Source organism: Spodoptera frugiperda, chromosome 25 (genome assembly GCF_023101765.2).
Source record: "Spodoptera frugiperda isolate SF20-4 chromosome 25, AGI-APGP_CSIRO_Sfru_2.0, whole genome shotgun sequence".
In the NCBI taxonomy this organism is placed as follows: Eukaryota; Metazoa; Arthropoda; class Insecta; order Lepidoptera; family Noctuidae; genus Spodoptera; species Spodoptera frugiperda.
In genome coordinates this window covers 12,581,733-12,608,827 of record NC_064236.1, presented here as the reverse complement: position 1 = coordinate 12,608,827, position 27,095 = coordinate 12,581,733, and the positions used below count along the sequence as shown (strand labels likewise).

At 34.1% G+C, this 27,095-nt stretch overlaps 1 protein-coding gene across 1 annotated transcript; it reads right to left on the bottom strand.

Moving 5' to 3' along the window:
* Positions 1-3,284: 3,284 nt before the first annotated feature.
* Positions 3,285-26,793, bottom strand: LOC118263619 (major facilitator superfamily domain-containing protein 6). Its single transcript, XM_035575717.2, has 14 exons — positions 26,441-26,793; positions 25,562-25,641; positions 23,552-23,690; positions 22,548-22,770; positions 22,057-22,231; positions 21,563-21,780; positions 21,148-21,373; positions 20,512-20,609; positions 19,540-19,693; positions 19,213-19,397; positions 18,224-18,479; positions 17,676-17,887; positions 15,311-15,497; positions 3,285-12,030 (listed from the first exon to the last, which is right to left on the bottom strand). The coding sequence occupies exons 2-14, from the start codon at positions 25,632-25,634 to the stop codon at positions 11,966-11,968; spliced, it is 2,211 nt and encodes a 736-aa protein (XP_035431610.1). The 5' UTR covers positions 25,635-25,641; positions 26,441-26,793; the 3' UTR covers positions 3,285-11,965.
* Positions 26,794-27,095: the final 302 nt, after the last annotated feature.

Genomic DNA, 27,095 nt, shown 5'->3' with positions numbered 1-27,095 from the left:
GGTATAGGCCGGCAAACGATTGTCCTTATCACTTGATGCTACTCCCATCAATAGGTACCCGCAACATAAAAGAGTTACTGGTCTTTTGGGGTTTGGCGTTTTTTTTTTTTTTTTGAGGGGGGTAAATCATCCAATGACTTCTCCCGCCTTGGGTGAGGCGCTAGGGAGTGTCAGACTCTTACTGACTAAAAACCACCCCGTTCCTTCTCCTGCTTTGAGCCGGAGCCCCGGTAACCTTTTACGTTGTCCGCAGCTCCGGATCGGGCATCAGCCCTACTGGGCCCCATCTGTGGTGGTTTGGCTCTTTGAGGCGCGCGCGGAACGCGACGCGCCGTACGCACGGGTCTGGTTCTGTTCGGGCGGCGAGCTACCCTTGCTCGTTGTCCGCAGACCCGCACTTACGGTGGCCGGAGATCGTCACGCGACCCCCGACGCCCGGAGTGTCTTCTGCGGCAGCTGGGGCGTGAAGAGGATCGTTCCCTCACGCGCTCCGCCTCCTCCTTAGCTAGCATGGCTGCTTCGCAGAAGGAGGAGACAGCGTCCCATTCCCCCTCGCTCCGCACCATGGCCTGAACCAGGGCCGGACGCGAGAGGTCACCGTCGCCGATCACATCCCTAAGGACACGGCGGTGCTCAGCCCATGCAGGGCACACCGCTACTGTATGCTCCACCGTGTCCTCCGGGTGGTCCTCGCAATGACGACACCCGGGCGTTTCCTCCCGCCGAATCCGAAACAGGTACCTACCGAAACTTCCGGTAATCACCTGCGTCAGGCGGTAGGTGAAGACGCCGTGACGCCTCTCTAGCCACTCCTCAAAGAGGGGACTTACCGCTGCAATAACAGCGAGCCCAGCCCTCGGTTGCGACAGCCGCTGCTTCCATTCCGCCATGAAATCGCGCCGGAGCTCATCCCGCCACGATCTAATCTGACGCGGCAGTGGGGTTTCGCCCCAGCGATGCGCCTCATACGAGCGCGAGGTTTGGCGTTTGGGTTTGGGATTTGAGGACTGAAGATTTAAAATTTGGTTGCCTCCGGTAACCTCACTCAGCATTCACATGGCGACACACCAAGACCGTAGCAGTTATCTCGCAGTCGAGCCAGCCCATTCGTGCCCAAGCATGGGATTCCCGCACTTACCTAAACGATTTCATACACAGCTAGGTATAGGTAGGCCTCACCGATAACACGCTCCTAAACTCGATCTTTAGTCCTTTGCATTCAACCACTACCAGACACATAGCGGATATCTTCATTCCATTCTAACAGAAAGACATCCTACACTCTGTTTGCCTACAGGAGGTCTCTAGCCCATAGACTCACAGCTAACAGGTCAGGTTTCAATCAAGGGCGGTCTGGGTCTGGTCAAGCATAAAATTTAGGTGCTTCATGGTGATCTCGGCAGCAATTCAGGTTTTACCGACCACGCTATGTAATCCTAGCTGCTTTTTATACAAAAAATGATTGTCCCCTTCTTGTTGAGGGCTACCGGGTGGTAGTCTTCAACGAGGGAGTGACAAGAGTGCGTAACCCAGGAAGTCACAAAAATACTTCATCATCATTGTATTAGCCACAACACAACAGATTCATTACTGAATATATGCTTCCTCGAATACCATACCAGATAGGCTGGTTAAAAGCTACTTCCATTCAGCTGCTCCCTTTGTTTGATGGGGGAAAATAATCTAAATAACCATCTCCTTTAAGTGAGGCGTAAGGGAATGTCTGACTCTTACTGACTAAAAACCACCCCAGTGTCGTGGTTGCGTAGGTGTTTGTGAGGCACCCTGCGTTCGGATTGAGCTCTGATCGGGTGTCGAGTTGCCTATACTCGCCATTCGTAGACCCCCTTTGGCGGGAGATCGTAGCACGATCTCCGACACACGTAACGTCTCCCGCAGCGGCTGCTGGCGCGTGAAGAGGATTGTTCTTTCACGCGTTCCGTGTCTTCTTTACCTAGCAGGACTACTTTGCTTCTGCAAAGTTTCTTCGTTTCTTCCTTCTGGAAGAAACGCTTTACCATTTCCTCTCGCTCTGAACTAGAGTCGAGTGGGTGAGAACGTTGCTGATGATCGCTCTCTGAGGACATGGCGATGTTGGGTAATAAAAAGGGTCCCTATATTTGGTTCGACCTGAGGACCCCAATTACTCCCAGACCGCCCCTGGAGTCAATGCCTTCTTTCTTATACTCAGTCCCTAAGCCCTGTTAACCCGCCTCGAGCAAGCGTGGAATTTACATATATTTCTTCTAACTGTGAGAATAAGTTCATGATGATGTGAGAGATTTACTTAACTATGTACCTACGTACGTTACATTATTTACAAGGTAATTTTTGCGAGCCGTCATGTGAGCTGCTCATGATAAATTTTCCCCCACGTCTATAACATAACGTTGTCGCTGCACGCGACGACTGATACCAATTACTTTCAATAAAAACCACACCGATTCAATCAGTTCTGATTGATAGTTGATTTGTTCAACTAGACAGGCAGAGCTTCTCAATCAGTTCATTGACCTTTGGCGAGCATAAATGTAGGTATTGCTATCACTATGTAAGATCGTTAAAATCATATTTGTATCAAATATCTATGTAATTTTTTCAAAAATAAAAAAAAGTCGCCATTTTTTATAATAAATATATTTATTTCCAATTTTATTATTTACACATTGTATTCTGCTTATACTTTTAAAACATTTATCTTACCTACTTAACAAAAATATAAAAGTACCTTGAGGTATATAATCTTACGAAAATAAATATGTAGAGGATTTCTTTATTAGTACTGAAAGGAAGTACAATTCATATTTATAAAGTAACTAGAACTAATTAGTTACCATTTCTCAAATAAAAAAATTGATAATAATTATGCATAAAAAGTGTAGGTACCTAGAGTACCTACTAATAAATAAATTATACAAAAGTAGGCAAGTATGTACCTATATTGGTAGCTACTTCTGCACATTGCTGTGTTGATATTTTTGTTTTATCTCTATAATATTAATACGTGATGCAAAAACTTTGGACCCCTTTTTACGAAAATTGCGCGGACGTAGGAGCATAAAATTTGGTACACTTATAGTTTATGTGTTGGAGAAGTTGAGAACGCTAATATTTTTCAAAAATAATGCTTATAAAGTACAACGTTAACTAGTATACACCGACACAACTATCGCTACACAATATCCCTGTGTGGGTATTCCGTAGTAATGTGCATAAAAACGTTTCGTAAATTAAACATTAAATCAATAAATAAATCATTACATACACTACCATGCATAGTATCATTTTCTTTTTTTTTAATGGCATTCACATCTCTATTTTGTGAGACGTATTTGGCCAACTACGACGTTTTGTTCAAAACAACACATTTGGAAAATGTTCGGTGCAATTCGAGGGGAAACAGGAGTTTGATCCAGGAAACTTAGAACAAATAGCATTAAATGACGACACAAACATCACAAGACAGTTACGATATCATACAAAAATATAGGTACAAGTTTTTGTTAGTGGGACATGGAAAATATTAGTAGGAAGAAAGAAAATAATCGACTACCTGCCTATATAAAAAAAGGGGAAAACTATAACATTTTAAAACTTAAGTCCGTGGAAAGAAATATACTTAATTAAATAGACTATAAAAGGGGAATGAGAATAAGTGAGAAGAGACTGGAAGTTGATAGGTCGGGGTATATCTTGAGGAAGAATGTCGTATAATGAAAATGCTAATTTAGGACAGTTGAAAAAGATATGGTCTACCGTCCCATCGTCCAAACGGCACTCACAGAGAGAGCTATCACTAGCTAGAATTCGGGTTGAACCCGGAGGGGCCATTTGAAACAATTTCAGAGAGTCTTACAAGTAAAGGAGCAACGTCGTACGGTAACACATCACTAAATTTAGCAATGATATTTGTGATCAGCATTACCAGTAGTTCTGGTAAGTTTTCGTTGGGCAAAGTGTGAGCTTTATTTAGTCCACAACCATCAGGAAGAGATAGTGTCGGTTCTCTAATTAGGTCGTAATGAGCACGACGGTCATAACTCTCCGGAAGGGGAGTCTTCTCACGGCGGGGAATTTGAACTGTTTTGCGGTAAGAGATCTTTTGAGGGGTGGAACTAGGAGTTGTGTAGGGAGATGATGGGATTTGTACAGATTGGGGTGGAGATGAGGCAAGCAGGGTTTTAGCAACGTCAGAGTAGGCCCGTCTTATAGACGGTTCCTGTGCAGATGCTTCCATATATGAGATACTCTGTTCTGACATAATTTTTTAATGCGCTTATGTCTGTCGAATTCAGGGCAGGATGGGTCAGTGGCTAGATGACTCCCTGTACACAGGAGGCATCTGACACGGTCAGGGGAAATATTACAGTTGTCTCCTGAATGTGACTGTCCACACTTAAAACAACGGGCATTTGACCGGCAAACATTCTGTACATGGCCGAACCTAAGGCATTTTCTGCATTGGATCAGTACCACAGACTGTGTGGGCAGCCAAGAAGACGACCCATCGTCTTTTTTGATTTTCCTATTGAGTCTACGAGCTTTGACTATTTTACCGTAGCCTTCTTTATATTCTGTGGCACTTACGAATTCCTCCATTGTCCATTCTGTTGGGACGCCACGAACCAAACCCAGTCGGGAAACGTTGTAGGAAGGTATCTCCGCTTTAAGTTTGTGCTTATCTAATAATTTATGGTCTAAAAACTCGTTAGCTGCCTTAGCGGAGTTAAATTCAACCGATAATCTATTACGGCCAACAGCTCTGATACCATCTTTTTTAACGCTTTCTACACCACCCTTCACCAGAAACGCTCCTAACCTTATAGGTTTTAAACTAACACCAGAATTTGGAGAGTCAGCAACGCGGGACACATGTACAATAAACGGGCCAAAATCTTCGACATTGTATCTACGATTACTAGTGTCGAGAGATGGGTGTTTGTAAATGTTGGATACTGAACCAAGACCACTCTCTGGGTCAGTAATGGTACGCTTGGACAATGGCTCGGTATTCACATTGTTAGCAGTCCTTTTCCGGGAATAGAGCAAGGTTCACTCACCTACGCGAACTTAAAATTAACCACCACCACACAAAAACACAAGGGAATAATTGGATTCACGGGAAGATAACCTCAAAACGAACCGTGTAAGAGACTTCTAATTTTGATGGAAAATATAAAGCACCGTTCAAGGTGACGAGCACTGATGCACAACAATATGCATAGAGCAACAAGCAAGCTAACAAGAAGCGACGAACAAAAAAATATTAATGAACAGTTATTATTCTAAAACGTAAATAATTGCACCAAATCCAAAACTGTTTTGTTGATTTGATCGAGGTTCTATTTTTCAGGTATCCTAATTATCTCGCTTTTTTTACTTTGAAATAAATCGCTTTGACCACGCAATGACTTTTAAAATTCCCGCGCCCATGCATAGTATCTGATCGTATTTGACAAAACGTCAAAATTGACAGACATATTTGACAAAACGTCAAAATCGACAGACATTGCGATGATATTCTCACGTCTCATATGAATAGAGATTTCCTGTTCATGATGCGCCGGAATATATTAATTTGAATTTTACAAAACTAATAGCAATTAGTTCAATAAAAATTATACTTGAACGTATGTTAAGTGCTATTGTAAATTAAATCGTATATGGTCGAATTTCGACCACTAGGCGACCACTAGTATAAGGAAAATAAACCCAAGCTACCACAGCCCACTAAATATCTAGTCTATATATATAAAAATCAATTGCTATTCCTTTGTCTCGCTAAAACTCGAGAACGGCTGGACCGATTTGGCAAATTTTGGTCTTGAATTATTTGTAGAAGTCCAGGGAAGGTTTAAAAGGTGAGAAAATATCAAATAATTGACGGAAAAACCCTAAAAACTGCCCTTTCCTTTATCCCATACAAACGTTTTCTAACTAATACGTAGAGTCAATTTGAGCTTTATTGCTATTGGATAAAGTTCATTGTTGGATAAATGCTATTGGATACTAAAAAACAAATGCTATTGAATAAGTGTGCGTTGGAGACTTGGAGCACAGAATCCCTACTAATATTATAAATGCAAAAGTAACTCTGTCTGTCTGTAATTACGCTTTCAAGCCTAAACCAGTGAACCGATTTTGATGGAATTTAGTACTGAGATAGAATAGACCTTGATACTTTTTATTGCAAAAAAAAAATAGCGGAGAATGGGTAAAAATAAGGGATAAATGGTCATATGGAAATTCGTCATTTTAAAAGCTGTAACAGTAAAACTTTGTATTTAGATACTTAACGAGGAACGAAAGAACATGGTCTACTTTTTATTGCAAAAAAATAGGGGAGAGTGGGTAAAAATAGGGGATGAATGGTCATATGGAAATTAGTCATTTTTAAAGCTGTAACAGTGAAATTTTGTATTTAGACACTTAATGAGGAGCGAAAGAACATAGGCTACTTTTTAATAAAAAGGGTAGAGGCGTAGTATGTTTGATAGAGGAGATTAATGTTTGCTTGAAAATTCGTCATTTTCGTTAATACGTTGCCTGTGGCTTCACTCGCGTTCCATTCTTATTTAAATACACATATACTTATTTAAATCGCCAATATCCCTACTACCATACTAATGTTATGAATGCGAAAGTAATCCTGTTTGTGTTGAGGTTACGCTTGCACGAATGTGTTTTTTTTTTGGAATATAACAACGAAACAATATATTTTTTTATTGATAGGCAATATATAGGAAATTAAAGGATAATAATATAGATAACCTACTACTTTTCATCATGATTATAAAATGATGAATCGGCGGTCGTGGTTTCTTTGGAATACATATCTTTAAAAATGCTAACAGTAACATATTCTCAAGTAATTCACATTTTAGATGACATACGGCAGCATTTTGACCACTAACACCACTACGCGGACGAAGTCGCGGGCAAAAGCTAGATTCGATAAATTTTCATTTGTACATGTCAAATATTTGTTTTTTCTAAATTCAAATTCTGTAAATAATGATTGACATTTATGCATAAACTATGAAAAGGGTGAATAAACAATTGTCTGTATTTTTTTTAATCTATTGAAAATGTTGAAAAGTGCATTAAGCATTAATAGAAATTCCTCAAATATTAATTATGCGTGCGTCCAGCAATAATGACAAATTATCAACAGTTACGCGTGTGTTCAGAAATTTATTTTGTGTAAATTAAAGTTTCTATTCACGTTTTCGAACAAACGATGCTCTTTCAATATAGTCTATTGGTGTGAATGACATTGACATTCGTATTGCGCGTTTTTTAAAATATGCAAAATTAAATGTATATTTTTCAATATTTCTGAGAGATTATCTTAATATTTCTTCGAGTTTTAAAGACTAAGAAGATTTTTATTTGCTAATAAGTGTTTGTTAATCAAGGTAAGTTCACATCTTCATTATTGATTTTTAGTAACTTTTGGTGACTACACAATACTACAATTTGGTATACACGGTTATGCAGAAAATGTATGAGAGCTTTTTATTTTCAGTTGGAATTTCGTTTTTAACAATGCTACCAACCAGACGTACAAGCTTAGGCCGCAGAACTCGAATTACGGCAAGTCAAAGAAATATAAGAGCAAATCAAACTGATGAGCATCGCGAAGCGCGAAATGAACTTGAACTGAATCGATATCAAGATAGAAATGTTGTGTTTAATCCCCACAAAGCATTCAGTTATAATGTGGCAATTGATTACAGTTCAGAGCAAATTGTTGCTATTGTACTAATGAACATTGTGTGTCCACATTGGGATTGAAATTCAAAAATTAAGCCTCTGGATTGTGTTGCGCCAGCGGCCAAGTCAAATTGACGCCATTGGTGTCGCCACCAGAGCCACTACATTCATTGGTTCATTTTTTGACTCATATCCAGCAGTACAATAATTGCTTTCAAATGACATCATTTGGGGCAACAAAAGTTATACGAGACAATTTTTTGCCTACTTTTAGCAAGTAAGTATAATGGCAAACGTTTTTTTTTAGTTTTAAAACCATGTAGCTGGTGCAAAATATGTCGAGTCAGTGATGTGTTTATTTTGTAAACAATAAATCAAATTACTAATAATAGTCTATAATCCGAAGACTTAATCAGCAACATTTATAACATGTTGTATTTTATAGTGGCATGAGCAAGATGTTCTTGGTAAAGCCTACTACCTAAAGCTGCCGTGGAAGGCTGTTTAATGTCGAGGTTAAAAGTAGTTTTAATTTGAAATGATGTAAAGTATTGTGGCAGTATTTTGCGAGCCACATGGTGGTACAATTTGCTATACAATTGCCTGTATACATATTTATATTCTTGCAGATTCAGGGATTCAAATATATCATCAAACAGGTTCCTTATTGCCAGTGCCTGTTGAAGACTATACATTTTTGCAAATATATTTTATGGACAATTCAGCAAGAGAAGTTGATCAGCGTTGCGCACACAACAACTCAGTAAAGAGATCCATTGTGATGAACAACTTCAAACATTTTTCCTTCAACACAATGAATTAGTTGCAATAGACCGATGCATTAGACATTCACAAATGCATTAGACCGCATGCCATCAGATAATCACAAAATTGTCATCAGAGCCGATAAGGCGCCTGCAGGACAGTGAAATGATTGAATCCTATGAAATAAACACTATTATGAAAATATATTTTGTTTTTTTTTTAAATTAGTAAAGTCCTTTTCAGGTATAGTGAGATCAGGAAATTATGGATTCATTTTTATATGGAGGATATTTATAGATTCCAATTCAAATTGAATAGGGACTCATACATAACTCAGCTATACAAAATAAAGTAGAGCATCATTGCTACGCGAAAGCGGTACGAAGTTCGCTGGGTCAGCTAGTTACATTATAAATATATAATGTAACTATGTAAATTTTAAATATATACAACATTATAAATATATAATGTAACTTTCCTTATATAATTATTACATTCTTTACAAAATAAGTGGCTCGAATCAATGTATGTCATTTAAAATACCGCTAAACCTTTAAAATTAACGACCACGTAAGAACTCATTTCTAACCCTGTCACCCATACACCTATAGGTATCTAAAACAAAATAGCATTATGAGCATCGCATTTAACTATTTATTGTAAAAATACATTTCAAAAGATGAATTCAACGTTTAAACAAACATACACGAATGTCTTTACGAGAAGTTTCCAATCTCTGAACTCCACTTTTATCTATTAAAAGATTGTGGTGGAAATCCCACACAAGCGTCAGAGTGGGATGATGTATCCTATGGTTGGTAGCAGGCATGTGTCACAAGACCAACAGTAGAATTCAAAATCCGAGTCACATGTATTACTTCTCACCCACCAAGACGCCTTAGGTAAGAGGGTGGATTAACACGCCTAAACCGTTCAGTATTATGAGCTTACATGAAACAGAAATGACCCCGTGATTCCAGCCGCACTGCCATCTCCAACAGAGGCAGCAGTATGGGACACGGCAGTACCATGGGTGTGGTGTATCATGGCGAGTATAAATAAACGCTCCCAAAACTTAAAATCACACATAGAAGATTTGGTAATTGTTACAATTAATTGTAAATACATTAGCTAACAATTTTGATACCTAAAGATTGAGCATTTAGCCCTGCTTAATTTAAAGTTTATTGAAATCGGATAAGTACAATTTAATATCGAGGTTATTCTGGGAGAACCAGATAAGTGCATGTTTTTATGAAAATGAGTTAATAACACAGTTATACCTAATTTTTTCCGCTCTTTCATCTTGTAAAACTCCCAGAACCGTAGACGCATTCATTACTGAATTACGGTCTGTGTAAAGAAGATATCTGACAATAATTATATTTAAGTTTACAAACAAAAAGCGATATAATCTCTTATTGGTCACTCTTATGGTCACTGGTAATTAATTTATACAATGACAACGAAATAAAAGTATTTATTCTCTTTACACATAAAATACCCGTGAATCTCTTCAGTTTTCATTGTACTTTGAAGAATTTGGTTATTGTGGCCTTAAATACAAAATTATTTCATTTTTTTTTTAAATATCTAATACTATTATTGAATAATAATGCCTTATAACTGTATCAAATAGCAATATTACCTCTGGTTGGGGATTTACAGCTTATTTGCTAAGTAAAACCAAATAACTGCATTACCTTCACGCAAACTTTAATTTTTTTTCACAGTGAAAATTTATTACGTTAATTGTATATTAGGGACTTCATAGATAACATATCTAACTACGAGTATTGATATCATGATCTTATTATGCTTCAACTTTAAACTATGACCACTCAAAACTTTAAGTGCCGTTTTCTCGAAAGTAGATTTTCTGCACTTATTCGTTTCTCCCAGAATACCCTCGATATATTACCTATGGTTTAAAAATAATACAACAAAATAGGATAAATAAATTACACTAAACGGATAAAAATACAGATAAAGAAATTAACTAAAACATTAATACAATTTTACTATTATTAACAAAAGTCATGAATTTTTGGACAAAATAGCTGCATTTTTTACATAATTATTAGTTACTCAAGATTTATGTTGTACACTTGTACAGTATATTTTATTTGGTTAATGGACAGACCAATGGTTCTAAGTACATCGTCAACAAGTCTTTGTTAACTAAAAATTAAGTCTATATAAATATTTGTAATTTATATAAGAAGTATCGTGTCCCACGATAATAATAATAAATAAATATTATTATTTATGTTCTTTTCCTTGCACGGGACCACAGGGTCCCGGATCTTTGGAAAGCGTAGGAGGGGCCGAAGCCAACTCGCAGAGGCCCGTTGAACAATTTTGATCTAAATGTAATGGGAATTCAGCCAGCGATTATCCCTGTATGCACTATGAAAGTACACCAATGGACAATCCCCGGCTGATGCAGGACTATTGTGCAATATGAAAGAAAATAAGTTGGTTATGGGTGTGAGTGGTTAATGGATTGGTTAATATGGTAACTATGGAATACTATGGCCCCTGCACTTGACCAATATTGAAAAATACGGATAAACAGGCAGGCGGTGACTCGCAAACTCAATTACTGGGCCCCCGAAAACGGCCGATAGCATGTAGCGACAAGGGGGCAACATACGTTGAGCTGCTTGAGGAAGGAGAGGCATCCCACTACTATCAGACCAATCCCGGAAGTACGGTCAAGACCCCTACCAGCATCTTACTGGGATACATCCTTCCCCCGAGTTGGAGTTGAAGGCAACTCCACTCTTGCGAATCTCCACTCAAACCAGCCATTATTATTATCGTGGGACATACTAAATTAACTAAAAAGGGCACTTACGTCAACGTGAGTCATTTTTAGTTAAAATATTTGTAAGTTAGGAGCACACTTTGGCTACACACCTTACGTTGGTCCATGCAGCTTACACATGTTCAGTTAAAACATTTTACAGGCCACAATTCAAAAGTCAAAATTGTTTATTAGTTGTTACCGAATACTGAAATGCTACTTAATTTTAAATCACACGTTGTACTTAATAATCGTACTATCTCAGTCATTATAAGTATAAGACCCAAAATAGCATTTTTTTTAAAGACAGCCTTTATGCCATTTGCGAGTACATACAATGTAAGTGTGGTTAAACCCGATATTCTTGTAGACATGCCTAAACCACATAAAATTTAATGTAATACTGCTGCTAAATATTTGGATTATCAGTCACGTATTTTGGCAAATAATTAGAAGAAATACCTAGTAAGTAATATATAAAATGAATAGGTAATTCTTCAACTGTTTCACAGTATTAATTTGTGCCGTTTTTGTCAAATAGAATAATCACAGATTTCACTTATATACTAAATATTGTCAGGAGGTTTATATTACAGCTTTTTACTTAATTTAAAATTTTAATAAGTAGGTACACATTACCAACTATTACCATTATCACATCCTTCTCATCTTCATCTACATGTCTTCTAACATGAAAATCATATCATTTCCTTGTTCATATCGGATAACGGACGAATAACCTGTAAACAAAATATAACATGCTCTCGTTAACGTTTTACAGATAGGCATTCTTAGCAATAAGGTCATGGACATTAAGTTCATGATGTAACACGAATAAAGAAAGGTTTGTTAGAACAATTCAAGTAATTTGGCGATACGCAATTGTCCTTTTAGTAATGTTAACGGTTAAACGCTGCACATAACAAACACACACATCAACAATCATGCGACTATGTAATAATAATAGCCATCGAAATGCATTGTAAAAATTTGGGAAGTACTTCCTTCTAAATTGATTGAGAAAGTATGCCATACAGCCCCGAAGAAGCTCCAAAATCGATGAACATCACTCGCGTCTATCCTCCTAGAGAGTACTCTAATTATGTCAGACGATAAAAGTAACGATGAAGACATCTAAAACGACGCAGAGGTGGGCAAAAAGAAACACAGTTAATAAAATATCAATTATTATATTCATAGGCATCACAGAATTGTGTTGTAAAAATTTACAAAAATCTAAAACTACACAGTAAATTTAATAATAGTGGCTATCAAATTTCAGACGACAAACGGAGTAGTTACATATTTTAGTAATTGCATCCATACTGGAATTCTTGCTCTGGAGATACACAATAATCAAGGAATGTCTTGCTAAACGCATTATAAAAAAAATAAATAAGAAAACTGAGGAAAAGAAAAACATGCATCTGAAAAATAAACAGAAAAGGCATCGAAACAAACCAGACGACAGAACTCAGAACAAAAGTCTAAATAATCTTTTTGCACCAACTGTTGAAGAGTAAAAAAAACAGAAAGAAAACAAACTGTAGTAACACAAATAAATAAGAAACATAAAGACCTTTATAAGGTAAAAAGAAACAATTTCATGTCACAGCCCATAGTACGGCACAGATAGAAAACAAATTCAAGATTTACGTATCTAAAATAACAAAAAAAAAAAACATTAAATTATATTAAGTCAATAATAATCTCACGTCTAAATTAATAAATTCTAAATTGTAAATAGTATCTTATCAAAACGATTTCTAAAAATTTTGAAGAGTATTTAATATTTGATTTACGAGCACAGAAGATATACTATTGGTATTGGTATATAAAAATAACCAATACTTCAGTTTTTTTGGAAACTAGCCTAATAAATATAAATTTACATGTAGGTACGCCTAAAGCACGCCATTACTTTGATACTATTGATAAATGTTAGTTCAATGATGTATTAACATTTTATTGCCAATAGCATCTTACAAACTGACCCATTACCTGCATGTATCTACAAAAGTAATTAAGACTACACAGACGGAATAAGATAAGTACATATGTACATTCGTATGACACAACACGTAGGAACAATTTTACTTAATACAACATATTTTAACACATATTTTGATTGTAGCAACATATCATATTATAATAACACAACGCAGCCTAATATCGGTTGAGCTTCGAAGGAGTACTGAAAGTTTACAACTTACAATACCTGTGTAATTATTGTATATTATTATATCAGACTGTTATTTTGTCAAGACCGATCTTATTGCTAAGTAAATAAACTCAATAAGACGCAATGTATTTACTTGATTTTTGAAACAAAAATGTCTTAGGCTATTGTTCACAAATTTTATTTGACGATAGCATGCAACCTCCAAAATTAAAATAGGCGGCCTACAATAGTCGCTTTGTACTAGTTTTCGTTGTTCTAAGCAAGACGTAAGCTATTGTTATTGTAGGCCTGCAAGGCTATTGTAATTTTTAGGTTGCTTTCATTTGTCAAATGACGCGTCGTCGTGGACACTAGGCCTTATGTTAAATACGAATCGACCAGACAGAATCTCCAACAATATAAATCTATATTGTTAATACACCAATGAATATCTAAGTTATCAAATTATTAAAAGGCAAGTTATCTAGGCATTTTTCAAATCACGAGTATCATCAACGCGGAATGTAAGCTGCACAATAAGTTTATTATCACTTAGTACTTAAATATAAAAAAATATTCGTTTAAACATAATTCTACCCTTCACCATAATAATTGGCAAATTATTTTTTGTTATAAGTAGTTATAAATAGTATAAGTAGTAGTTTGTTACAAGGTTTAAATAAATTAAGTACCTAAAGAATGTATACTTATTATCTAGACAGTTTTGCTGTAATAAGGTTTTTAGATTTGGTATCAAATAGTATAGTATAATATCTATATAAGTAGATACATAAGAAATAGTTAAAATGTAATTTGTTTATATCATTTAGTAATCTATAGTCCATTAACAAATGCATTAGACGAAAGTTATTATGTTAAAAGTGACATACACGTACCACAAAGATACTTATAGGTAAATATGAACGAAAATTTTAGAACCTGTTTCAGTTACCTACATATTAATTGATTATATGAGACGCATTTGTATATAGAAAATTCATTCTATCTAAGTGACAAAAGAGAGAGTAAATCTTTTATGATATTTTTTTAAATTAAGTATTATACTTACACAGTTTATAATGGCTGTGTCTTAGCAGTAAATACGTTCGTATTTATAAATAAATCTAATAAAATTAAAACCTCTTTCAGTTGGAAAAAAAAATGGTTACCCTGCTAAGAAAGAGAGGGTCAGACAACTATGGGCGAGATAAAAATGTATATCTATACATTTGGTTTGGTTTCAAGAAGGTTTTCGTTCATATTTTATTTAATATGTGTTCATGATATATTGTGCTTTGACAGTTCTTACTCTTTTATTTTTTCTTTAATGGCACCCTAGTCTCCAATATATTTGTGGTGTTGTCGACTATAACATAACATTGGCAGCAATGTTAAACAAGTTCTTGAAATCCCCCTGACAATAGCCAAGGAGAAACAGGGGCATTATACTACATAAAGTAGTTATTAATTTATTTTATTAGTTATAAATTAAAATATTTGTATAAATGTAAAAAAATCATTGTATTGTAAATATGATCTGTAAGAAGGAATCTTGTTTATTTATTTTTTTACTGATTGTAACTAAAGTTATGTGGGTTTAAACATTTATTTTATTTACCAATCCAACTGTTTAATACTTACCTAATTATCATAAAAATCTAAGAAAAATATATGATTTACATTGAAATCATTGTTTATGAGAATAGTTTGAATTTATTAAAAAAAAAATATGTTGTGCACATCTAAATCTAAGTATCTCTTTTTTCTAATGCAAAAGTGAATGGACTATAGTTTTTGAAAAAAAAAAGTACAAACAGTATTAGATTTTAAACTTTACTGTTCTGTAGTTTTGTCTTTACCTGAAGGCACTAAAGCTATTTTATCCTTTAGGATAAAGAAAGCCAGCCAGTTCAATCCACAGCATATTATGGCTCCAATGCCAAACGAACGGAAAGTAATCCATCCTCCATAAGTTCCGTACAGTTGACCTCCTATTAAACTACCCAAAGATGTACCAACACCTTCGAAGACAGCCCCAACCAATCCCTGAAACAAATATAGTATACAATTTCTGAATATAACTAATTTTACAGTATTAAAAGACCTAATATGAAACGGGTTATGACTGTATATCCATATTTCGACAGCCTCTGTTTTTTTTTTAAACGAGCAGACGTATCACCTGATTGTAAGCAATCGGCGCCGCCCATGGACACTTGAAACACCAGAGGCATTTACAAGTGCGTTGCCGGCTTTTTGGGGGTTAGAAATTTAAGGGTTGTTGTTCAGGAATCGGGGATTGGGAAAATTGGGATGGGGGGAATTGGGTCTCCGGTAACCTCACTCACACAACGCAAGCTTTGTTTCACGTCGGTTTTTTGTGAGGCCGTGGTATCACTCCGGTCGAGCCGGCTCATTCGTGCCGAAGAATGGCTCTCCCACACTTAAAATGTAAAGTATGGAACTGACTTTTGACTTTGAATAGCTCATAGTTTCGATTTAGATTTTTATCAAACATTTTTTACGTTTGTAATGTAAATTTGAACGTTTAATATTTCCAATATAGTGGAAAGCTTTATACTATTCAGTGTAGTTTCAAGTAATTATTATACTATTCTAATGATACACAATTAATACTTTACTTGGTTATTGTTGATTACCTACTTTATTATTAAATGTGCCCGTTTGGATAGTGTTCTATGACAAAGTGTTATTGTCTGCAGTCGGATGAAGGTACACGATTCGATAATTTTAAACAACAACAAAAAAAAAATGCAATTTCGATTCTATTCGATAGATAAATAGTGAAAGAAATATAAAATAGTGCATATTTAATGTCATCACACAATCATACATATTTACTTACTATTAGTGCAATAAAACTGGGATTATACAAAATAGATATTATACGCCACATAGTCTCGCTATATAGCGTATAAAGTAAAGGGTAGTATTTAAACGCAAATCAAAAAATATTCTTTTTCTATGCAATAAAATTCCGAATTCTCATCAAAATTACTGATTGCGCAGCAAAATATTCAACGCAAAATATCACTAAACACACTTCAATTTATTTTCGCAGCGTTCAACGATTTTTCCTAAAGCAAAAGCTTTTTTTTATTAATGCACAGCTAATAATCTTAATGCACATCGTACATGTTAACTATTTTTCTTTTAAATATAACATCTATTTTTATATTATTTACAGCAGTTTTTCTAAATAAAACTAAAAGAGAGAAATAAAAGAGATCAGCAAAAAAAAAAAAAAAAAATTAGATTCAAAATTGTATTATTACTTATCAGGTTATGCTTTGGTTATTTGCGGCATTAGGAGGGGCATGAGGGTGGTTGGGTTAGGTGGGGGGAGCTACTAAGGACCCCCCATTAAAAGGGTAAAGCGAGGAAAATTCCTATTTTTTTAGTTCTTTTTTTGAGATTAGCTTCTATAAATCTGCTTATTTTATAGAAAAAATATATTATGGAGTTGGGGATCACAGTTCTAACATAACCTAAACTATCCAAGTCGGAGTTGATCAAGTCCCTCTAGCACAGTAAGGGTAACTACATAGTAGCAATAGGGAATAAGTATAAACCATAGATAACGAATGAACCAGAGACTAAATTCATTATTTTATTTGACATTTGACCAATGAAGACGAAATGTCGATATTTTTTCTGTACTTAACCTCAAAAATTTAAATTATATTATTTAAAAAACTACAAGTTTCCTCGTTAAATGCCAATAAGGTAGTGTTTCAGAGAATTATTTCCTATTTCTTAATACCAAAAATACCGAAAAAATAATGCCGCAAATAACTAAAGCCAACCCTTTAATTTGTTCTGATTTTAGAAATAATGCAATGAAAAGGATTTTTTGTTACAATAATCATTTAATTTGTCGAGCATGACTTCTTGAAAATTAGGTCAAATGTGATGAACAGGTTTTGTTGTACTCACTGGTTAATATGCGACTGAGATAGTTATTTTCCTAAAATTTGCTGTGCGGTTAGTATTTCTGCCACGCATGTAATATTTTTGTACAAAAACAAATTTAATTGTATTGCATTATGAGGAAAAAAGTAATGTCATATTGATGTATAATTTTAGTTTATTTGTAGTGAAGTAAGTCATTTGATGTAAAAAAGAATATAAATGATGAGTATGTATTGATGGACGATTATTTTATTTGATGTGCAATTTATAATATCCCTTAAGTAAACATACCTGAACAGTAGTCTCTGTTCCCGGCGGTGAGACAAAATTAGCATACGAAGTCATTGTCGGGTAGAACATGCCAAAAGTAACGCCTTGCAACATTTCAATAGGCAGTACCCACCAGGGGTTGCTTAGTAACGAGTATAATATGAATCTAACACCAAACGCCAGGAGAACCAAGCTCATCATGTTTATATGACCAACCTTTTTTAGTACATAACCTGAAACATTAAAATATGATAACTTTATAGCATCCAGCAATATTCTGTAGTAGGCAACATTCTCATATTTCATTATATTTGTTCAACTGAAAGACTGCATCTATACATGGCTAAGGCCATGACATTAGTCATGTATAAAGTTATTAAAATTAAATCAATTTGTTATTTTCTCTGTAATACTGCAATGTGCACACAGACACAGGTATAGATTAAGGATATACCAGGGTAGAGATGTTCATAAAGAAAAAGTGCTACAATACTAATTGCCATCAAATTTTGTAAGGCCTAAAACTATTAGTTTTATTATTGCTCATAATAACAACAATAAGTACTTACCAGATACAAATAGAAAAGGTATTTCACCTCCAAATGTTTGTATTGCACTGACCAACCCTTGTAAGGTTTTTATGTAGCCTGAACCATCACAGGTGAGGCCTGATATGTCTTCTAGTAACCAAAACAGGAATTGCCAGAGCAAACCGGTGCACAAACCAACTGCTATCGTCCACAATAAGAATAAAACTGTGGGCAACGACGATAGCAAGGAACCAACATCAGCCAAAATGTTCACCGACATCCTAGTTGAATCAGTCTGGAAATTAATAAAATATATTAAATACTTATTACCTTCCTCCAATTCTTCCTCTCTTCCTCCAATCTTAAATTAATCAATATATAGAACCAATTTCAAACTGTACATATTAAGTTTAATACTCATAAGTCATTATATGACTACATTAAAGTGCGATCTCACTAAACAAACAGAGTGTTCCACTAAGTATATGATACAATACATAGTTCCTTTTAAAAGACGTGTTGTGTATTTTTAATGACCCCGCAATCAAATATTTACAGTTATAATAGTCACAATCTAAAAGATCAACTCTTACATTTGTCCACTTTAACCTGTTATAAATGAGTTAAAATGTTAAAATTCCACGAAAAAATCGAATCTATAATACTAATTATTAATACACTTTCTTAAACAATATCATTTATAAACATCAAATGACAATGCCCAAAAATATATGGAGTAAAAACCCAGAATCGATTAAAATATTTGTTATGAACATAGCTATAGTCGGCACAACGTAGTTTACAAACTAATTATTTCAATCGATGTGACTAAGAAATCGGCCATAAACAGCAATCAGTCTTAATAACCTCTCACTACATGGCAACTGTCAGAGATGGCCTCTTAGACAGTGACTAAAACTATAAATATCAAACATCCGAAGACTCCACTATGTTGCAACTATCATACTATTTCTCAATATTTTTCATAAGCAATAAGTAGACCAGATTAGGTTAGAGTTGTAATTCACCTCCAAAAAACATGAAACAGCGACGTCTCCCATCATAAACACGAACATGAGTATAAATGCAATAGAGTAATTTTTGTAATCCCCATCACTAAGTGTATCTATGAGAAATCCAGTCAGCAATGAAAAGATGCCCCATCCGACTGAACCCCATAGTCTTTGTTTTCCATACTGTGTTACTTTAGTACCTGGAATGAATTATAAATATGGATTTAATTAGGAAAATAGGATAGAGCTTTTTTGAAATTATCGTTTGTTTCTATTTTTAAACAAATATTATTGCTATTTTCAGAGTAAGCTGTATGTGTAGAGAAGACCTTATTTACTTACCGAGCAGATTAAAGCAGATAGCGTCAGCGAAAGTAACAACAACAGCCTGTCCAATCCAGCTAAGTATCATCAAGACAAAGAACAGCCAAAATGTTGATGTTAATTCATTTTTGTCGTTTCTGCTATCCGACGCGCCCTCAATCAACTCATTTACCTGAAATAATATTGTTTTTATATTGCATCTGTTCAGCAGATAATAATTTTTTTCGTTACTTGGTTCTCTAAAGCCGAAATTTCGCATAACTTTATTCATTAATCACATTATTATATAAACCACTTTATTTAATGTATTATGCTATTTGTGGTTAACTGTATATATGCTTGATAAACATTAATTGCCAATTTCGTTCCGCTTCATTGATGCGAGGTGCCAAGGGAAGTGATGAATGCTAGATAGAATAATTACTTAAATGATGTTTGACTACTTATAACATCATTTCCATTATGTTTATGACTACGATAAAATTCTTGTAATTATTAAGCGGGACTATAATTACCGATTACATTTTTATTAATGAAGCATTCTTTTCTTTTTTTTTCTTTTAATAAAAACGTTATCCCACAATAGGATTTTCTCCTGTATCGTGGGTGCGTATACAAACATACAAGTTCACATGCACATGACACCCAGACCCGAAACAATAATTTGTGGATCACACAAAGAGTTGCTTCGTACGGGAATCGAACCCGCTACCCGTTGCGCGGCAGCCAGTTGCCCAGCCACCGCACTAACCGTGCAGTCAGCACTATTATGATATTTCTAAGGTTAAGTAGAATTAATAATATAACCAGCTACATATTGATTATGTTAACATGGATATGTAAGTATGTTTGTTATGACGTTACAATACATAACTTTTTCAATAATATAACAATTAACTCAGCTTTAACTTGGCCAAGGGAAGCAATACATATATTTTGTATACAACTGACTTACTGTCTTTATATAAGTTTTTATGAAGTAGTTCTTACCACAGCATTATCACAACGTATATTACAGGAAGAGAGAAAGAGATCAGATTTCTCTTCGTATTGCCCCTTTAGTCCACAGACCGGATAATGTTTCGTAACTGCAAAAAGGAATCATCACAGAAATAAGATAATACATATTTAACAAAATACTTTTTTATTAAATACTCAACCAATTTTATTGAAAGAGAATGTCCAAAACAAACTCAGAATCGATTAAAATCATTCAAGAGCCATTTAAGGCCATTTAAGAGACCATAATTTGGAGGTCAGATATACGTTATTAGTTTTGGCCAAAACGATAACCGGACGAGCCTGTACAATATGACAATTTCGTATTGCAGAACGCGTGATAGTTGCCTTTTTTTGTTTTTATGTTTGTTACTAATGAAAGTGTTGAAGAATTCAGGTAAAGAATTACATTTAAACCTATAAAAATTTCCTAGATTATATGTATATTATCATAATATGATGTGATCTTTTAACGCTTTGGTCCCGTTCTTGTTTGGTTCGTCTCTATTCGCAATGGGTATAATATTTCTGCCATATCTTTCGTCAAATAACACCTATAGTGTTAGTTACATTTACCTATATCCTATAGTGAAAATAAAATTAAATAAAACAATAATGTTATCTTACCAACACCACTTTCCATGGGCAATTCGATCTGGTGGAGCCGCATATACACGCATTCATGTTCCTGAATTGTAGAAGATAACAGTATTTCTCCAGTAAAGGAAAGATTTTTTGGGAATTCTTCACCTTGCCGGGTCTTTGGTTGGCAGTAGCTTGAAGTGTCTGCTTTCCACCACTCGCATATTTCCATGAGCCGCCATGGTGTTGTCACGTCAAGATCACATGAAGCCTAGAAAATAAATAAATAGAAATTACTTATTGTACATATTAAATGATACCTTATTTATTTATTTAGTAAATCAACTACAAAGTGGAGTTTAACGTCAAAGTAATTAAGGAAGTTTAGAATTATGCAATCTGAGAAAGCTCAAATCATGGTTGAATACTATTAAAATACGTAACTAACTTAATTATTTACCTCGCATGTGCTATTTAATGGATCCGTAGTAAGGTCTTTAAGTTGGACAGTATCGGTAGGGCACAGTTTGTAATTTATATTTTGGTCAATGCAAGTCATATTAACACGATCCTTTCCTATGGCTGTAGATAGCTTGGTGTTATCACATTTGAAAGAACAGGGTTCGTTAACATCTACATAGACCTCACCTAGTCGGCAACGAGGACTGTATACGTGGCCTGGAAAAGAAAATATTAAATAGGAAAACGTTCAAGAGATACGTAAGTCCATAATCAGAGCGATATATCTAGACTAATTCGCTGATTACAAAGTGTTTCTAATTCGCATTGCAGTATACTCGTATCATTTACACAGCAAAATAAACGTATAAAAAATATCAAGCTTGCTAAAAACAATGAAACATAATATACTAACAGCTAAAGATGATTGAATAATACAAGATTATCAACGCATCTAATAATAATGTGGCAGTAAACAAATTAATTTTATCTCACCGTCCAAGGTCACATTGCCTGCAGCTATATAGGCACAACTATCGTTCTTCAAAGTAACTTTATTGACGATTGAGGAATATCGTATGTTATTGGTGTTACTGTAGCAGTACTGAGGTATGTGCCAATGCTCGCAAACCGTCTGCCACATTTTAGGTGACGTCATGTCACAGTTCATCTGCAAATAGTTACATAATATCAGTATGTACCTAAAAAAAATGAAAGGAATATCTGTTCACTTTAAAACCGTACGTGATGTCTGTACCGCCATTGCCGAAAGATTTTCAATCACGTGTTAGGTAAAACAAAATTCTGTTGATATGTGCAGTGGATTGTAATACAAATCAGGAATTGAATGATTGAAATTCCTAAACTCTCACGGGAACGAGAATAACGAGAATCATCTATTTCTGCATATGAAGTCACTGGCAAAATCTAGTTTAGTATAACTCTCAGGGGAATAAAATGTGTTATATTATGTTATAAATACTTACCTCACATCTAGACGTAGCATTGAGGCTTAAATTACTCAAGTAATCAACTTTACAATTGTCCACTGCATCTTTACTCTTATAACAACTTTGTAACATAGTAATACCTCCATCGCAATCTAATTCAACTGTCAAGCTTCTGTTTTCTGGTATGAAATATATTGCTCCAAAACTGATAATAGTTATTATTTGAAACAAGATAAATAATGATTTTTGTTTCTTAAATCTGTAAAAAAACATAGATGTACAACTTTGAAAAAAAGGAAAGTTGCTGAATTTTCGGGAAACTTTTCATAATAAATACTATTGTAACCGGTTCCTTTCAAATATGGACTTCGTGAAGAAAGTAGTTTTTGGTCGCTCTTTTAAGAGCGGTCTAGTCGGCGGTTCGAATTTGCTTGTCGGCTTGTCGCGATTAACTATGTATGCTGTAGTAGTGTATACACTTGTAGTGTGGAAGGCAGACATACTCATTCAATAGCAATATGAAGATATGTTTCCGCAGCGAAAAACGACATCGGAAAATGTGATCAATTCATAGTAAAACAGCCGCGCAAAAAATACGATTTGTTCTCTCGAAGATTGGATTTTATGAAAAAACTATTGCGTCAATTAACTGCAACGATGCCAGTACGGTTATTGTTATTAATTGGCACCCAAAAAAACGAAGGTTTTAATGGCTTACTCATAACTTTTTAGTAGTTTTATAAGTATTATCATTCTAAAACATGTCAAGTTATTGATGTGAAAGCTATATCATGTTTAATTTTGTACGATGACAAATTAATAGTGGTGGAAATCCACCCGATAATCTCATGACTCGTTGACTTAACCTTAAAATTGTGTATTTTAAAAACGCGTTTAGTTCATTCAATATACTTAACTAGAACAGATCTAATAAAATTATCAACTTCAGTTTAAGATGTCATAATAGTATAGTAGATTAAGATACTCAAGTAAATTATGTGATAAAACAGCGAGCGTTAAGAAATAAAACCATATCGTACCTGTCGGCAATAATTCCAAAAAGGGGTTTTGCGATAAGACCAAATATGGGCAGTATAGTGTAAATTAATCCTACTGTGGCAGATGAGAATCCTAATTGACGTGCATAAGTTGATAGGTATGGTACAAGTGGTGCAGTACCTGAAAACAAAAATAAATTAAGAAACTATGCTTTAGAGATTTCTAATGTTTGAAAATATTGCATTCAGACATAAGTATGATGTTGTTCTTTATATTTTTCTTAGTATCATTATTCTATGTGTATCAGATAGTATCAAGACATAAATACCATAATCATGAATACCTAATAATTTAGAAGTGACTGCATAACACCATCCTCATATTCAATAGAAAAATATCAAATTTCCATAAGTTTTATGGTTTGAATTTTCAATGTTAAGTCAAAATCGAAGTATTTATTTCAATAAATGCAATAATTACATATGCAGTTCAAAATGTATTATCTGTGTGTCTGTCTGTGATTCATAAGAGTAAGAAACCATACCGTTAATATAAAAATAAAATAATAAAATAATAATTAACTAAGAGACTAGAAAAAAAAATATATATGATTGAATTTAACCAAAAAGTGCATGTTTGAAAGTACTGTATATATATATATATAATGTATATAACTATACCATAATTTAACAGTATACACATACACTGTTATAACATTATACCTCATTGTAGTAATACTATTCAATCCATTTGATAATTTATATTGCTGATAACAATTTAAAGCTTGATATAAATTATAAATATTTTATTGGTACATACACAGACTTGACTTAATAACATACCTAATTTATAATTTGTATTTGGTACTTATATCAAATTACCTACTGTTACATAGGTACATATAATGAGAACTGAACTGTTTTTATGATCTGTATGTAGGTATAATACAAGGTGTTCAAAAAGTATCTGCCACAGCTTTAATGGGAGGTAGTATTGTGTTTAAAGATTACAATACTGAAGAAAGGCAGATGTAAAACCTGGTCCCACCTTTCAATAGCTATGGGTGTTATAAGATTGTTATATATATTGGTTTGATTGTTGTTGAAACATAATTTTGAATTGAATTACAGTTACTCTTGCGCCAAGTTCCAAATCTTAGTTTGTTCAGAGTTATTCTTTATTAAGCTTGCTAGTTTTATCAGTAGCCAAGTAATGCGATTTTTACATCACAATTGTATTTGTGCTTTATACACATAGTATAGATATTCTACACACATAGTGTAGATTCCAATCGAAAAGCACTGCATTAATAATCCTTATACAAGCCGAATGTCAATTATAAACAGATACCAAAAAAATCCAAGTGATTACCGGAGTCAAGGAGAAACTTTTTGTCATAAGGCTTACTTTGTTACCTTATGACAAAACATTTCTTTATATCTAAACTACGTGTATTATCCTTAATTATTTGCCTTAACACAAATAGGTATGGATATGTGATAACAAAGTAATCCAACCCTCAAACATACACACAGATGGTGTGATTATTATGTGTCACTAAGTCATGTTTTTGATAATGTTCTATGTTATTTTTAACAAATTTAAACAAACAAATTGTGTTCTATGATTCTTTGGTTATAACTACAAACAATGATAAAATAATGAATACCAAACAGCCTCTTTCTCTTTTTCAACAAAATTATAGTCTATCACATTTGTCATAGAAGCCACAAGTTAGATTTCATTTTCAGTATAATATGTAAAACGGTAGAATGTTACAGCAATACAATTTTGTGAATGCATATACTAGGCACAAAAATAAACAAACTATTAAAATGCCAGACTTAATCAGTATTTGTTGGAATTGTGTAAGTTAATATAAAAAGTGAATTAAATGAGTTGAAAAAGAAATCTAAACAGTCTAACTACTATCAGTAATATTAAACAGGCACAGTACCTATAGTTATTGCCTAACCAATAAGAATCATTTCAATTACATTTAAATCATAGTTAATGTATAAAATTTAAACAGGTACACAAGTCTCACTTACCAGCATTGAAGAAAAAGTAATGACCCTTGATATATAATAATTTTTTATTAACATTCATCTTTGAAAGCAACATTTAAAATCTGTAAAAAAACCATATTGTTGTAAGTGTCACTGCATAAAACTAATATTGCACACACAGTTTTGTCAAAACAATACAACTAACAATTGCAAAACTAAGAATGACTATTAATAGGTATTATTATAGTCAATACAATCTAAGAGGTTTACTCTGATATTTATCAGCCTAGCCTATAGATGGCGCTATAACATTTTATAAAAGTATTGGAAAGTAAGTAAAAAATTGAATCCATAATATTAATTCGTATTCACACAATATGATGTATGAACATCAAATTTATATGTATATATAATTTTATTTGTAAAATAATACATTAACATTATAATACATAATTTAACATAACTATACCTAATTGATTAATTTTGGATTAATTGTGGATAATGATTTGGATTTTTGAAAAAACCTTTTTGTCTAGATGTTATTAAAACTTGAAAATTCGAGATCTGAACCAGTGATGACGAAATAAAAAAAATATTCTAATTGATGACTTAGTAATTGGTTGGTATGTCTAACTACATGCCAGCTGACAGAGCTGGACTTTTAGATTGTAACAATTATAACCAGTGATTTTTTAAGAGGGAATGGGCCACCTAAACCGGAGCTGCGGCCAGCATTTGCATGAAATCATCATTAAACATTGAATTATATTGATCGTTCTATCGATTCCAATAAAGATTTCATAAAATTTTTCAATTTTTTGGTGTCGTTTTTGAAAATCAAATCCTATACCTCTTAAAAAATCACCCGTTAGTATAGCTGATCCGGTAAATTTAGTCCCAACTGAAACATATTTTTCTCACCTTTTAATCCTTCTTTGGGCTTTCATAAATAGTTCCAGAACGATATTAGCCAAATGGGTCGCCGTTATCGAGTTTTAGCAAGACAAATGATTTTATAAATAGATAAAGATATGACTGAAACTCACGTTAATATTTTAATAACTTAACTTGTAAACACTACACGCGGGTTACAAAACTGTTAAAGTTATCTATTCTATTATCTATCGACCTCATTAGTGGATTTGTTTGCTTAAGATCAGGCGTCCGGCCCGCGCCAACAGAATATTCATATGATATAAAACATTATTTTAATAATAAGCACGTGGAGTTGACGACGGAGTTCGGAATAATGAAAATGAATTATGAAATGGAAATTGGATAATTCATCAATTGACAATTGCTTTATTCTGACATTGACACTTGGCAGTTATCATCCGATAAAGTTGCTACTTAAAAATATATATAAACTTGGCTAAATGTGAAATGGTAAACAAAGATGTTGATGTTATGTGTAACGTCTTTGGTCCTTATGGTGAACGTCATGTTTGCTTTTCTTAATTAATCTAAACGAGAATTAAGATACGAGACACGGTGAAACACAACGCAAAGGTTGTTTTGTGCCGGTTTTCTGTATCACTCGAATATACATATAGAATAGAATCAGGTTTTATTATGC